Consider the following 16,408-nt stretch of genomic DNA (forward strand, 5'->3'; position numbering starts at 1 on the left):
CTGCAAGGAGATCCAACCAGTCTGTTCTAACGGAGATCAGCCCTGGGTGTTCTTTGGAAGGAATGATGCTAAAGCTGAAATTCCAGTACTTTGGCCACCTCATGTGAAGAATTGACTCATTGGAAAAAACTCTGATGCTGGGAGGGATTGGGGGCAGGAGGAAAAGCGGATGACAGAGGATGAGATGGCTGGATGGCATCACTGACTTGATGGATGTGAGTCTGAGTGAACTCCGGGAGATGGTGATGGACAGGGAGGTCTTGTGTGCTGCGATTCAGGGGGTCGCAAAGAGTCGGACACGACTGAGTGACTGAACTGAACTGATAATGAGTGATGTTGAGAATCTTTTCATGTGTTAGCCCTCTGTATGTCTTCTTTGGAAAAATGTCTGTTTAGTTCTTTGGCCCATTTTTGGATTGGGTCTTTTATTTTTCCAGTATTGAGCTGCATGAGTAGCTTGTATATTTTTAAGATTAATTCTTTGTCAATTGCTTCATTTGCTACTATTTCTCCCATTCTGAAGGCTGTTTCTTCACCTTATTTATAGTTTCCTTCATTGTAAAAGAGCTTTTAAGTTTAACTAGTTCCCATTTGTTTATTTTTGCTTTTATTTCCATTACTCTGGGAGGTGGATCAAGAGGATCTTTCTGTGATTTATGTCAGAGTGTTTTGCCTATGTTTTCCTCTAGGAGTTTTATAGTTTCTGGTCTTACACTTAGATATTTCCTCCATTTTGAGTTTATTTTTGTGTATGGTGTTAGAAAGTTTTCTAATTTCATTCTTTTACAGGCAGTTGACCAGTTTTCCCAGCAAAACTTGTTAAGGAGATTGTCTTTTCTCCATTGTATATTTTTGCCTCCTTTGTCAAAGATAAGGTATCCATAGGTGTTTGGATTTATCTCTGGACTTTCTGTTTTGTTCCATCGATCTATATTTCTGTCTTTGTGCCAATACCATACTGTCTTGATGACTGTAGCTTTGTAGTATAGCCTGTAGTCAGGCAGGTTGGGTCCTCCAGTTCCATTCTTCTTTCTCAAGATTGCTTTGGCTAGTCGAAGTTTGTTATATTTCCATACAAATTGTGAAATTATTTGTTCTAGTTCTCTGAAAAATACTGATGGTAGCTTGATAGGGATTGCATTGAATCTATAGATTGCTTTGTTTAGTATACTCATTTCTACTATATTGATTCTTCCAATCCATGAACATGGTATATTTCTTCATCTATTTATGTCATCTTTGATTTCTTTCATCAGTGTTTTATATTTTTCTATATACAGGTCTTTTGTTTCTTTATGTAGATTTATTCCTAAGTGTTTTATTCTTTTCATCGCAGTGGTGAATGGAATTGTTTCCTTAATTTCTCTTTCTGTTTTCTCATTGTTAGTGTATAGGAATGCAAGGGATTTCTGTGTATTAATTTTATATCCTGCAACTATACTATACTCATTGATTACCTCTTGTAATTTTTTGGTGGTGTCTTTGGGATTTTCTATGCAGAGGATCATGTAATCTGTAAACAGTGAGAGTTTTACTTCTTTTCCAATCTGGATTCCTTGTATTTCTTTCTTTCTTTCTTTTTTTTTTTCTGATTGCTGTGGCCCAAACTTCCAAAACTATATTGAATAGTAGTGGTGAGAGTGGGCACCCTGACTTTAGGGGAAATGCTGTCAGTTTTTCACCATTGAGGATAATGTTTGCTGTGGGTTTATCATATATGGCTTTTATTATGTTGAGGTATGTTCCTTCTATGCCTGCTTTCTGAAGGTTTTTTTTTTAAATCATAAATAGATGTTGAATTTTGTCAAAGGCTTTTTTTGCATCTATTGAGATAATCATATGGTTTTTATCTTTCAGTTTGTTAATGTGGTGTATCACATTGATTGATCTGCAAATATCAATAAATCCTTGCATCCCTGGGATAAAGCCCACTTGGTCATGATGTATGATCTTTTTAATATGTTGGATTTTCTTTGCTAGAATTTTGAGAATTTTTACATCTAAGTTCATCTGTGATATTGGCCTGTAGTTTTCCTTGTGGCATCTTTGTCTTGTTTTGGTATTAGGGTGATGGTGGCCTCATAGAATGAGTTTGCGAGTTTCCCTTCCTCTGCAATTTCCTGGAAGAGTTTGAGTAGGATAGGTGTTAGCTCTTTAAATTTTTGGTAGGAATCACCTGTGAAGCCATCAGGTCCCGGGCTTTTGTTTGTTGGAAGATTTTTGATTACAGTTCTGATTTTCATGTTTCTGATTGGTCTGTTAAGATTTTCTATTTCTTCCTTGTTCAGTTTTGGAATGTTGTACTTTCCTAAGAATTTATCCATATCTTCCAAGTTGGCCATTTTATTCACATATAGTTGCTGATACTAGTCTCTTATGATCCTTTCTATTTCTGTGTTGTCTGGTGTGATTTCTCCATTTTCATTTCTAATTTTGTTGATTTGATTCTTCTCCATTTTTTTCCTTGATGAGAATGGCTAATGATTTGCCCATTTTATTTACCTTCTCAAGGAACCAGTTTTTAGTTCTGTTGATTTTTTCTATGGTCTCCTTTGTTTCTTTTTCATTAATTTCTGCTCTAATTTTTATGATTTCTTTTCTTCAACTAACCCTGGGGTTCTTCATTCGTTTTTTTTTTCCTAGTTGGTTTAGGTGTAAAGATGGGTTATTTATTTGATTTTTCTCTTGTTTCTTGAGGTAAGTGTGTATTGTTATGAACCTTTGTCTTAGCACTGCTTTTACTGAATTCCATAGGTTTTGGGTTGTTGGGTTTTCGTTTTCATTTGTTTCTATGCATATTTTTATTTCCTTTTTGATTTCATCTGTGATTTGCTGGTTATTCAGAAGCGTGTTGTTTAGCCTCCATATGTTTGTATTTTTAATAGTTTTTTTCCTCTAGTTGACATCTAATCTTACCACGTTGCGATCCAAAAAGATACTTGAAATGATTTCTTTTTTTTTTTTTTTGAATTTACTAAGGCTAGATTTGTGACCCAGGATGTGGTCTATCCTGGTGAATGTTCTGTGTGCACTTGAGAAAAAGGTGAAATTCATTGTTTTGGGTGAAATGTCCTATGGATATCAATTAGGTCTAACTGGTCCATTGTATTGTTTAAAAAGTTTGTGTTTCCTTGCTAATTTTCTGTTTGGTTGATCTATCCATAGGTGTGAGTGGGGTACTAAATTTTCCTACTATTATTGTGTTTCTGTTAATTTCCCCTTTCAAACTTGTTAGCATTTGTCTTATGTATTGAGGTGCTCCAATGTTGGGTGTATGAATGTGAAAGTCACTCAGACGTGTCCGACTCTTTGTGATCCCATAGACTTTATAGTCCATGGAATTCTCCAGGCCAGAATACTGGAGTGGTTAACCTTTCCCTTCTCCAGGGGATCTTCCCATCCCAGGGATTGAACCAGGTCTCCCACGTTGCAGGCAGATTCTTTACCAGCTGAGCCACAAGGGAAGCCCAAGAATACTGGAATGGGTTTCCTATCCCTTCGCCAGTGGATCTTCTCAACCTAGGAATTGAACTGGGGTCTCCCATATTGCAGTCGGATTCTTTACCAGCTGAACCACAAGGGAAGGCCAAGAATACTGGAGTCGGTAACCTATCCCTTCTCTAGAGGATCTTCCTAATTCAGGAATCAAATCAGGGTCTCCTCCATTGTAGGCAGATTCTTTACAAAATGAGCTATGAGGGAAGCCCTTGTTGGGTGCATATATATTTATAATTGTTATATCTTCTTCTTGGATTGGTCCTTTGACCATTATGTAGTGTCCTTCTTTGTCTCTTTTCACAGCCTTTCTTTCAAAGTCGATTTTATCTGATATGAGTATTGCTACTTTTGCTTTCTTTTGGTCTCTATTTGCATGAAATACCTTTTACAGCCCTTCACTTTCAGTCTTTGTCTTTTCTAGGTCCTTGTTAAACATTTCTTGTATCTTCTCAATCCTGTCTCTAGTCTATTTATCTGTAACTCCATTTTGTTTTCAAGATTTTGGATCATCTTTACTATCATTATTCTGAATTCTTTTTCAGGTAGACTCCCTATCGCCTCCTCTTTTGTTTGATTTTGTGGGCATTTATCATGTTGCTTTAATCTGCTGAATATTTCTCTACCTGTTCATTTTGTTTAGATTGCTGGGTTTGGGGTGCCTTTTCTGTTTGCTGGCAGTTCATGGTTCCTCTGTATTGTGGAGCCTTCTCCCTGTGGGTGGGGTTGGACTGGTGGTTTGTCAAGGTTTCCTGGTTAGGGGAGCTTGTGTCTGTGTTCTGGTGGGTGGAAATGGATCTCTTCTCTTTGAAGTGCCATGAAGTGTCTGGTAGTGAGTTTTGGGGTGTCTATGGGTTTGGCATGGCTTTGGGCAGCCTGTCTTTTAATGCTCAGGGCTGTGTTCCTGCTTTACTGGAGAATTAGCATGGTATATCTTGCTCTGGAACTTTTTAACTCTTGGGTGAAGCTGACTTCAGTGTAGGAATGTATCCTTTTGAGTGAACTCTTGTCTATTAATATTCCATGGAATCAGGAGTTCCCTAATGTTCTCAAGTTTTGGAGTTAAACCTTCTCCCTCTGGCTTTCAGTCTTATTCTTACAGTAGCCTCAAGACTTCTCCATCCATATAACACAGATGATAAAACATCTAGGTTAATAGTGAAACAATTCTCCACAGTGAGGGACCCCAGAGAGGTTCACAGACTTACATGGAGAAGAGGGAGAAGGGAGATAGAGGTGACCAGGAGGAAAAGAGAGGGAGTCAAAAGGGGAGAGAGCAATCTAGCCAGTAATCAACTCCCTAAGTGTTCTCCACAGCCCAGAACACTCAGAGACATTCACAGAGTTAAGTAGAGAAGAAAAAGGGGAGGGAGAAGATATAGGTGACCTGGGGGAGAAAAGGGAGAGTCAAAAAGGGAGACAGCAATAAAGCCAGCCAGCAATTTCACACACCTAAGTGAAAATGGGTACTGAAGATTGTATTCCTAAAGGTACAAAATGGAAAACAAATACCAAAAAGCAAAGATTAAAAATCTAGAGTAGAGGTTAGACTCTCAGAAATACAATATTAAAATTATAAAACAAAATCAATCACAAAATTATGAAAAATATACATGTGAATTTGCTTTAAAATGAGGTCTTTTTGCAAGATAATAGGTTATAAAAATGAAAATTAAAGGAGTAATAAGGAACTTAAATTAAAAATTAAAAAGTGATAATAGTAAAAATATATCTAGGAATTTCTCTGGAGCTGTTGTGGGCAGTGTGGGGTCAGTTCAGTTTCAGATAGTTCCTTGTTCCAGCTTGTACTTCTTTTCAAGGTCTATTGGCTCCCTCCAATATTTAGTCAATGTTAACTACAAGATTTTAATCTGTTGAACCTGTCACTTCCAGAGCGGTTCCCTCTTCTTTGTTTATTTTGGCTTCCTCTGTTTGCAAGTCTCTTCAGTGTCTAATTTCCACCCTGACACAAAGGGGTGAAGGTGGTCACTTATTTAGGCTTAACTTGTTCAGTTCTGTTGTGGGGAGGGGGAGATACTACAAACAAATATTGCTGGCATGTGTGGGGAGTGTTTGCAGTGTAAGGACCACACTGGGTGTGCCAAAGCTCAAGGTGGCATGTATTTCCTGGGTCTACACTGATCAGGCTCCAGGGTGCTCTGCAGGGGTACTGTCCAAAGTGGACCTGCCTTTACAGGCACTTCCCAGGTCTAAGCTGCTCAGGTTCTTGGGTACTCCACAAGGGCACAGACTCATTTGGGCATGCGTTTTGTGCCTTTCCCAGGTCCAAGCAGCTCAGGCGACCAGGTACTTGGTGAGCACACTGTCCCAGGTGGGCCATGCGTCTTAATCACCTCCCTGGTCCATGCTGCTTAGTATCGCGTGTGCGCTGCGAGAGCATGATCTCAGGTGTGCTGTGTGAGAGGTGTGTCTCCTCCGGAGAGCTGATCTCAGGCTACGACACTCCTGGCAGATGTTAACCGTCCAGGATCCCAGGAAGACGTGGTTAGCAACTGGGAACCTGCTCACAGTTTGGTGAAGGATGCCGGTCCCTGGGGCCGACATTAGAGCAGCCCCTTGCAGTGGGGCTCTGGGTGTCACACGCCTGCCTGTCTGCCTCTGGGGACCTGCGGAGGAGGGGCCTGTATGCAGCCGGCTAGCTCTTCTTTGGTGTTAGCTCAATCCTTTGTTCTGTGAGTGGGCCAGGCTGTGCCTTAGAGCCTTTCATGGGCAAGTTCTCTCTCTCTCTCTCTTTTTTCTCTCTCTGCCAATCCCATAGTTTGGGTTGCTATCTCATGTTATCTCCCTCAGATTGTCCTCAGGGTATTCAGGCCTGGTCCTTACCCTAAGTACTGATTATGCAGCCTCTGCCTCCCTGTCTAGTCCCCACTTGTTGGTAGCAGACACGAGTGTCTGGGCTACTTTGCTCGCAGTTGCAGTTAGGTGCATATTCTGTTTTTTTTTTTTTTTTCTCTCTCCTGGTTATGTTGCCCTCTGAGATTCTAAAACTCCCCACAGACCAGCCTGTGAGAGTGTTTCCTACTGTGTGGAAACTTCTCTTCCTTCACAACTCCCTCCCCAGAACTGGTCTCTGTCCCTAACTCTTTGTCTCTCTCTGTGTCTTTTGTATTTTGTCCTACCTCTTTTTGAAGAGATTAGGCTGTCTTTCTGGGTGCCTAGTGTCCTCCACTAGCATTTAGAAGTTGTTTTGTGGAAGTTGCTCAGCATGCAAATGATCTTTTGATGAATTTGTGGGGCAAAAGTGGTCTCCCCATCCTATTCCTCTGCCATCTTGGGACCACCCCCAGTCTTGATTAACTATGTCTTTATTAGGACTTCCCTGGTGGCTCAGACATCGAAAGTGTCTGCCTACAATACGGGAGACCCGGGATCGATCCCTGGGTTGGGAAGATCCTCTGGATAAGGAAATGGCAACCTACTACAGTACTCTTGCCTGGAAAATCCCATGGATGGAGGAGTGTTGTAGGCTACAGTCCATGGGGTTGCAAAGACTTAGACACGACTGAGCGACTTCATTTTCATAAAGTCCCACAGTCTCAGCAGCATATGTGATAGAAAAGTAACTGGTGATGAAGGGCTAATGGTGATGAGTTAGAGCTGAGGCGGGTTCCAGAGGATTGGGAGTGGGTCATTGTTCAGATTGTCAGGTGGTGGTGTGTTGTTTGAAGCTAGTTAAGTTCTTTTATGTCTGTGTGTACCATTACATGTGGTATTTTTCTTTACTTGAAATTTCTTTTCCTCTCTTTGCTGTGGAGAGATGTTCCTTATCCTTTGAGGCCCTATTCCAGTGCTACAAGGTCTCCGATGTTTTTCTTGTTCTCTTTTCCTGATTTTATTAACAGCCTCATTTTTTCTGTTCCCCAGAATTTTACTCCTGTTTTATTACAGCACAGACACTGTCTTCCTGTTAAATTCCTTTTTGCCTTTCCTGTTTAACCACCATCTTCTTGGGCAGATGGTTTGTATCTGACTCACTTCAGGTCTTCCTTGGCTGATACTGCAAGTTCTCTGAGTTAGTCTTTGCATTAGGCTGAGTTGTTGACTTCCTAGAAGTCTTTTTCTCCATTTGTACTTTGAGTAGAACCTGCCTGTGATGTCAGCACAGAAGAGCTGTAGGGAATCATTTGATCTCTGGTGCCTCCCCGTGTCCCCTGTTGCTGATGCTACAGAAAGTTAGGCTGTGATAACTAAGGCTTATGTCTCACTTCTGTCCCCTTAGGAGTAAGACTGCAGCTCTCACAGATGACAGGATCAGGACCATGAATGAATTTATAAGTGGCATCAGAACAGTAAAAATGTATGCTTGGGAAAAGTCACTTATAGACCTCATTACCAGCTTGAGAAGGTAAGTTTTTGTATATATCACACCATATTTTTGTACTCCCCTCCACTTTTTTCTGAATTTACTTATTATTTTTTGAGGATAATTACTTTACAATGTTGTGGTGGTCTCTGCTATACATCAAGGCGAATCAGTCATAATTATTATATATATCTATCCCCACCTTCTTGAATCTCTGCCTTCCACTCCCATTCCACCTCTCTGGGTCATCACAAAGCATCAGGCTAGACTCCCTGTGTTATATAGCAGCTTCCTGCTGGTTATCTATTTCACACATGACAGCATATACATGTCAATGCTACGTTCTCAATTTGTCCTACCTTCTCCCTCCCACTTTGTGTCTCTGAGATTGTTCCCTGCATCTGTGTCTCCATTTATTCTCTGTGAATAGTTCATCAGTTCTGTTTTTCTAGATTCCATATATATGCATTAATATTTTCTTTTGTCTTTCTGACTTACCTCACTCTGTATAACAGGTTCTAGGTTCACCTACATTACTACAGTTGACTTTTCTGAATCAATTTTGAAGTCTTACCAAGTTTTTCACATTACGATGAACTTAAATTTTATGCACTCCACCCCCAACATGTGGCAGAAAGTTTAAGTAGAATAGGAGAGACATCATTTTAACATGTTCTTCCACTTATTGTCTTCTTAAAGGAAAAATTTATATGTGCTTCTTGTATAGAAATGAATTTCCAAGTATTTCTTAGTACCAGAAACCCTCCAAAAGCAGTAATTTCAAGATGTTAGTATTTTTTCCCTGTCTTTTATATTCCTTTTTACCTAATAATACTCCTTAGCTTTTTCACTGTCTATAAAGTTTTGTCACATGGAAATCAATTACAAAAGAACTCCACAAGGTAAGTTTTATTTTCTTACCCAATACAGAAACATCAACAGAGACATGATGGTTGACGGCTAAATGTTTCAGATAGCAGAGTATGTAATTGCTGGACAGTCTTTAGCTGAAAAGTCCAAGGCCTTTTCTTCTGATGATGATAGCAAGTGGATTTTCTGTCTCTCTGTCCTATATTGGTGGAGTTTGTGTGTGAGGAATTTCCTCTCTCTGCCCCAGCTGATGTCCTCTGCTTCTTACAATTTCAGGATCCTGGGCAGAAGCTGGTTTTCTCTCTTCTCTTGAAGCAGGTGGTTTTTGCCTGTTGTCAATGCAGGGTACAGGATGGGCTTGTTGTCATTATTTAGTCTCTAAATTGTGTCCGTCTCTTTATGACCCCATGTAGTATAGCCTGCTAGGCTCCTCTGTCCATGGGATTTTCCAGGCAAGAATACTGGAGTGGGTTGCCATTTCCTTCTCCACAGAAGGTACTAGTATTTGCGATGATGACATTAAAACTAAAACTGTAGTTTGATGTAGCACAAATGGTGAGATTTTAGAGATTGGATGTAACTGTATCAGGCAAAACTTTATGAATCATTATTATTCATTCCAAACAGAGCCGTGAAAACACTATATTGTTTTCTTTGCTTTTTCTTTGTGGAATACTTTTCCATCTTTCATTTAAATGTCTGATGTGTGTTTTACTCCAGCACAGGGCACTTAGAATTCTCTGGCAGCTCCCTGTCACTTCTTACTTTGCACATTTGTGGGGGCCCTCCCTCTCCTGGGAATACACTCTCATCTTCCTTATTCTCTGGCTTCTGCCAACCCTGACCCCAGCTTATCTTCTCAAGATCCACATTCATGCAACTTGCTCTCACTCCACTGCTCCATGTTACACATCTCTGATCTGAGCTCCTGTAGGGGCTGTGTGGCTGCCTCTGTCTAATGTCTTGGTATGTCACAGTTTTGGGGTGTCTTATTCTCTTCATCTACAAGTTCATGAGCTCCTGGAGGTGATGGGCTGTGTCTTTCTGTCATCAGTGAGGAGCCTGGTCCAGGACTTGTGGTTTTGAATGCTTGTTGAATGAATGTTCAAACTCAGTCTCATTGGTCCAAAATGTTTAAAAAAGTGTGACTCTAAGTCTTCTTCTAGTTGGAAGAGTGAAGTGGTGCTGCAGAGTGTGGTCCTGGTTTGGGGGCAGACCTCCGGGTGTGCACTGTGTAGCATCCCTATGATGTGAGGGATAGTTTATCTGTACCCACTCTCAAAAGGGGCCACTCACACAGGGCACTGGAATTCATGCCTTGGATGTAGGTGATTGTTTTAAAATCTATTTTCTACTCTCTTTTCCAGGAAGGAAATTTCCAAGATTCTGCAAAGTTCCTACCTTAGAGGAATGAATTTGGCATCATTTTTTGCTGTAACCAAAATCATGATTTTTGTCACCTTTGCCACCAATGTGGCTTTCAACAAGGTGATTACAGCCAGCCAAGTGTTTGTGGTGGTGACGCTTTATGAGGCTCTGCGGTTTACAAGCACCCTCTACTTCCCCATGGCCATCGAGAAAGTGTCAGAGGCCATCGTCAGTATCCGAAGAATCAAGGTTTGGGAACAAATAACTTTTTAAAGTTGTAGGTGTATTTTACATAAAATGCCTTCTTTTATTTGGTGTGACTGTGTGCCAGTTAGATGAGGTTTAGCTCTGTGCCAAAGCAGGTAGTCATTCCAAACTCTCTTATATACTCCCCTCTCTTCTTTGATAGAGTATATTATAAATATCATAAGTTCCCTGCTCATTTATTGGCAGCAGTAGCAACAACACAGGACTCTCTACATACAAGTGATGATGTCAGGGTGATTAATATGTCTAAAAACAAGAGAAGCGAACAGGTTGCCTCTCCTGTGCTAACTCAAATGACTAGATAGTGACTGCGCACAGTCCTGGAGTGAACAGGATTCCTCTCTGGGCTGGGAAGGAAAAAACTTTCTGAGAGCTCCTTGCTCCTTGGGCAGGAAGATTTACTTAGTTCTCTGTTGGAAACGGGTTCTTTCCTGCATAAGTGATTTGCTTGTTAATTTCTGAGCTTGCCTTTCGGATCTGCCTTTTCCTCTCTGCCTCTTTTCACTGCTTAATTCTGTCTGTAGCTGGACTCTTCCCTTCAAATTTGTGATTCCCACCATACCCACTATGGTCCCCACCCCACCCCCGCCCCGTTGTTCGTAAATTGCCTTGGGCAAATAATTTACATCACCAAGACAAGGGTCTGGCACACAGTAGGTGATCAGTTATTCATGTGTTTGTGAATAAATCTAAAATTAAATAAACTGGTTCTGTGAGTCAGCCTGGGCATGAGCTTGAATGTCTAGGCTTTATGAAAAATCTGGCTTGTTTCTACTTCTCCACAGTGATGGGCAACTAGTAATAGATCTCTAGTGAAGTTAGATAGTTCTCCATGTGATTATATTTTATTTTTGGGTCTTGTCATAAAAGCCAATCTTTTTTGTGATGGAAGTTTCTATGCTATAAGAAGCCATTTTGCATAAAACACATCAGTCATATGGGGTTAGTTCTGGTTCCCTAAGTTTGTCATTCTTTCTGATGGGGGCTTCTAGCAACACTTATAAGGCTTGGTCCATGCAACTTGTTAAAAAATTCCTTTTTCATGGCTTTCACATCTTGAAATAGACATTTAGGAAAATCCTTGGACTGTAGTGACATTCTTAGTGACACATTAACCTATCCAGTTGGAAGCTTCATATGTGTGCTGTGCTATTGTGGTTTTGTTATTACTGCTGCTGCAGCTGTTGTCTTTGATCATGGCTACCAGTGATCTATTTGTGGTCTGGGCCCTCTTGAACCCTTTATGCATCATGCCATCTCATTTAATCAGGAAAGCAATTGAGTGGGTAAACATTAGTGTCGCTGCTTTACAGATAAGGAAACAGGTTCCTGTATCAGTTGAAATAGCTCACCCATCCTCACACAGCTTGCAAATGACAGAAATAGGATTTTGACCAAAGCCTGATTTCTTTTTTTTTTTTTAAATTTTTATTTTTACTTTATTTTACTTTACAATACTGTATTGGTTTTGCCATACATTGACATGAATCCACCACGGGTGTATACAAGCTCCCAATCCTGAATCCCCCTCCCACCTCCCACCCCATATCATCTCTCTCGATCATCCCCGTGCACCAGCCCCAAGCATCCTGTATCCTCTATCGAACACAGACTGGTGGTTCATTTCTTACATGATAGTATACATGTTTCAATGCCATTCTCCCAAATCATCCCACCCTCTCCCTTTCCCTCAGAGTCCAAAAGTCCGTTCTATACATCTGTGTCTCTTTTGCTGTCTCGCATACAGGGTCATCATTACCATCTTTCTAAATTCCATATATATGTGTCAGTATACTGTATTGGTGTTTTTCTTTCTGGCTTACTTCACTCTGTATAATCGGCTCCAGTTTCATGCATCTCATTAGAACTGATTCAAATGTGTTCTTTTTAATGGCTGAGTAATACCCCATTGTGTATATGTACCACAGCTTTCTTATCCATTCATCTGCTGATGGACATCTAGGTTGTTTCCATATCCTGGCTATTATAAACAGTGCTTCAATGAACATTGGGGTACATGTGTCTCTTTCAATTCTGGTTTCCTCGGTGTGTATGCCCAGTAGTGGGATTGCTGGGTCATAAGGCAGTTCTAGTTGCAATTTTTTAAGGAATCTCCACACTGTTTTCCATAGTGGCTATACTAGTTTGCATTCCCACCAACAGAGTAGGAGGGTTCCCTTTTCTCCACACCCTCTCCAGCATTTATTGCTTGCAGACTTTTGGATCGCAGCCATTCTGACTGGTGTGAAGTGGTACCTCATTGTGGTTTTGATTTGCATTTCTCTAATAATGAGTGATGTTGAGCATCTTTTCATGTGTTTGTTAGCCATCCATATGTCTTCTTTGGAGAAATGCCTATTTAGTTCTTTGGCCCATTTTTTGATTGGGTCGTTTATTTTTCTGGAATTGAGCTGCATAAGTTGCTTGTATATTTTTGAGATTAGTTGTTTGTCAGTTGCTTCATTTGCTATTATTTTCTCCCATTCAGAAGGCTGTCTTTTCACCTTGCTTATATTTTCCTTTGTTGTGCAGAAGCTTTTAATTTTAATTAGATTCCATTTGTTTATTTTCGCTTTTATTTCCAGAATTCTGGGGGTTGGATCATAGAGGATCCTGCTGTGATTTATGTCAGAGAGTGTTTTGCCTATGTTCTCCTCTAGGAGTTTTATAGTTTCTGATCTTACATTTAGATCTTTAATCCATTTTGAGTTTATTTTTGTGTGTGGTGTTAGAAAGTGATCTAGTTTCATTCTTTTACAAGTGGTTAACCAGTTTTCCCAGCACCACTTGTTAAAGAGGTTGTCTTTACTCCATTGTATATTCTTGCCTCCTTTGCCAAAGATAAGGTGTCCATAGGTGTGTGGATTTATCTCTGGGCTTTCTATTTTGTTCCATTGATCTATATTTCTGTCTTTGTGCCAGTACCATACTGTCTTGATGACTGTCAAAGCCTGATTTCTTAACCATTGTTACATTGCTTTCTCTGTACCTTCTGTCATGTGGACTATCGCATTAAGTATGGTTTTTATCGTCTTTTCTTACTCTGAAGACCTTTGAAGTCCCTGTTTTTTGAAGAATCAAGTTTTAAACTCTGGGCTCCACTGGTCTCTCTGTTTCTCAGCACATGGGGACTGGGATGGGGAGGAGGAAACGGGCTTGCCTGTGACTTGCCATATACATCCCTACTTTGAGGTCTTGGCTCACTCTGTTCAGCCTCTTGGATTGCTTTCTCTTCTGTCCTTGATTTAAGTAAATGCTTCTGAGCCTCCAGCAGCCCTATGACCCTCTCCCAGCACTTTTGTTAACATTGATCTGGGGTTCCCATCTATGTACACAGCCAGCCTCGTGTCAGGTGGAGTTGATGCTGACTCCCTGGGAGTGTTCTGAGCCCTTGACAGCAGACTGTCTGTAGTGCTTCTTTAGCGTAGTGCCTAGTCCATGCTGGACACATCATGGGTATCAAATAAATGCTGGATTGACTGAGACAACAGTTACAGAAAATGACTGGGTCCCTACAAAGGCCCAGGTTGGGTCAGTCTGCAGTAGAAGCTGGAGAAATGCAGAGGAGGGAGCAGATTGGACATAGGCATTCCTGGAACATTGGGTCTTGATGAGAGTGTCAAATCAGGGGAGCTGAATCTTATCCAGTGTGGGGATAGGTCTGAATCTTCTGCTTGTTTTGTGCATCCATCTGTGTATCTGAACCCAGCCCGAGTGCACTTGGTGGACCTGCTCTCTAAAGAGAGGAGCTAGCTGTGCCCTGCACAGCCAGGTGTTCACGTAGCTCCTGCTGGCCTGGCTCCTGGGCCTTGTAGTAAACTAGAAACACTCTTACTTGTTTAACAAAATTAGTCTGTCTTGATGGCCATCATAAAAGAAGATTTATACCATGAGGCTTTATGCTAAAATTCATCTCTAGTGTGAAGGTGCTCTTGAGACAGAATTCCCTCCTCTTTGGAGTTGGTCAGTCTAGTTTCTCTTAACACCTTTGACTAACTGGCTGAGGCCCACCCACGTAATGGAGGATAATCTTATTTACTCAGACTCTACTGATTTAAATGTCAATCTCATCTAAAAATGCTTTCACTGTAATATGTGTTTGAGCAAGTGTCTGGGGGCTGATCTGCCAAGTGTCTGGTTAATAAAATTAACTATCACACCCTATTGAATCTCCATATCTTCCTTTGAGCTTCTGGATGTGACTTTGTCCTCACTAAGCCATGTGTTCATGGATTTCTTTCCTTCCCTGAACTCCAGACTTCTTGCAGACAGTGCCTTCTTCATTTTCGTAGTGCTCAGAAATAGCAAATGCTCAGAAAATGTGTAACTGAAGGGACCTTCCGGCTCCATCATGTCTGGGATCTTGCAAATACCTAACCATTAAGCATGGTTGAAGTGGAGACAGTGATAACTGGGATTCTCTGATGGATGATGTGATGCACCAGAGAGTATGGTGGGAAAGGGGTCCTGTAGAAGGTTTTCAGAGAATTGTGCTCAAATACTTGGGTGGGTTTTTATTTCTTTTCTACTAAAATGAACTCAATGTCTAAGGCCTGAGACTTCTTCATGTGTAGGTGTGTGCAGTAACATTAAAATTATGGCCTGTGGAGAACTTTGAATTTCCCTGGTGCTGACTTTGTCAGGCTGCTTTGTGTCCTGATGAAGGACACACCTTTGATTTTGGAAAAACATCTAAATTTTCTCTTCATGGCCAGAAGGTGGTCTTGGAATTTAGAGATCTGTTGATGGTAGTTTGCAGTAAAGGCATGGCAAATAGCTGAGAATAAGAGTGGTGAGATTGTTTGTGTTGGAAACTGCTCCATGGTGTGTTGAAGTAATCTTGGAAGTAGTTTTTTTTCTTTTAGATCCTATTAATAGAAACTTCTTCAACCCATTTAGTTTTACTACCCTATAAAGAATGTAGGTCTCTAGTTCATGAGAACCACCTGGTGTGCTTATTAAAACTAAATTATCACATCTTGGAGTCTCTGATTCACTATTCCTTTGCTGGAGTCCAACTTACCTATGTCTTTAATAAGTGTCCCTGTGTCCCTGAAAATAAATCATGTTTGGGAAACATTGCCTAGTTGTAGAAAGAAATCTAAAAGTTACCTTAGCAAATGCAAAAGATAACAGGACCATTTAAAAACTAAAATCAGTTGAGAGGAAAAAGCTGTCTTGATTTATGTTTGACTTTTGGGGGTCAAATTTGAATTTATTCATCCAATCATTCCACAGAATAACAAGTCTGGTGCAGCCTTGAGTATGGTACAGATGAGTATATACAGTGGCAGGTAAGCAACTGCAGAGAAGTCCTTCCTACGTGCAATTTATGTTCCATCAAGTGGGAGGTAATAAAGCATCGAACAGTGATACCTGGCGTGCATTTCTGTGTCGATAGTTCTTGGAAGGAAGAGTCTGAGGGGCCATGAGTTGCTCTGGCAGAGTCACTGGTGTATTTTTGGAGGTTGTGTTGAGAAGTTTGAGCAGGGAAGGCTAAGCAAGTTACTTGGAGAATTCCATGTGTGGGGGTGTGGGAGATGGGAGGCTGATGCTTCACATTTCCCTGGGGATGGTCATGTGACAAAGGCCTTTTGTGGATAAGAAGGGGGATCTGTGCATTTGAGGAACCAGAAATGTCTGAGGCTGCAGAGTAGAGAGCTGGAGGCCTGAGCAGGGGCCCATACAGGATCCTACAGGAAACATTAAGGTTTTTATCATCTCAAAAGTCAGCCTGGCTGCAGCCTGGGGAACAGGGCAATGAGGTAGGTTAGGGACTCAGAGCAGAGACAGGAAGATGAGTGTGTCAGGAGGCTAATGCAGAACATGGTCCAGGGACGAGATGATGTGGTTTGGTTTAGGGTGAAATAGAGAGACTTGGCCAGATTTGAGAGCCACTCAGGGGCACATTTTGAGTTGGGTATTAGGGGCAGGGAGAGGAGAGGTGGATGTCAGGCTGCTTTGCTTTTTCAGACTGTAAAATCACCTGGATTCACTATAATAAGGAATGCTAAGAGAGAACCAAATCTGAGGAGATGACTGGCCTGGATGTGGTTTTGGATTCTGAGAGCATTTTGAAATACT

The 16,408-nt window shown here is 41.0% G+C and overlaps 1 protein-coding gene across 1 annotated transcript in view; it reads left to right on the forward strand.

The window, feature by feature from the left end:
* The window catches only part of LOC102187779 (multidrug resistance-associated protein 4-like), a 210,362-nt gene that overhangs the window by 21,124 nt on the left and 172,830 nt on the right, over window positions 1-16,408 (forward strand). The window contains 2 exon segments of the mRNA XM_018056290.1: window positions 7,736-7,861; window positions 10,057-10,306. Coding sequence (XP_017911779.1) covers window positions 7,736-7,861; window positions 10,057-10,306 — 376 coding nt within the window.

This window comes from Capra hircus, chromosome 12 (assembly GCF_001704415.2).
Source record: "Capra hircus breed San Clemente chromosome 12, ASM170441v1, whole genome shotgun sequence".
NCBI classification, from domain to species: domain Eukaryota; kingdom Metazoa; phylum Chordata; class Mammalia; order Artiodactyla; family Bovidae; genus Capra; species Capra hircus.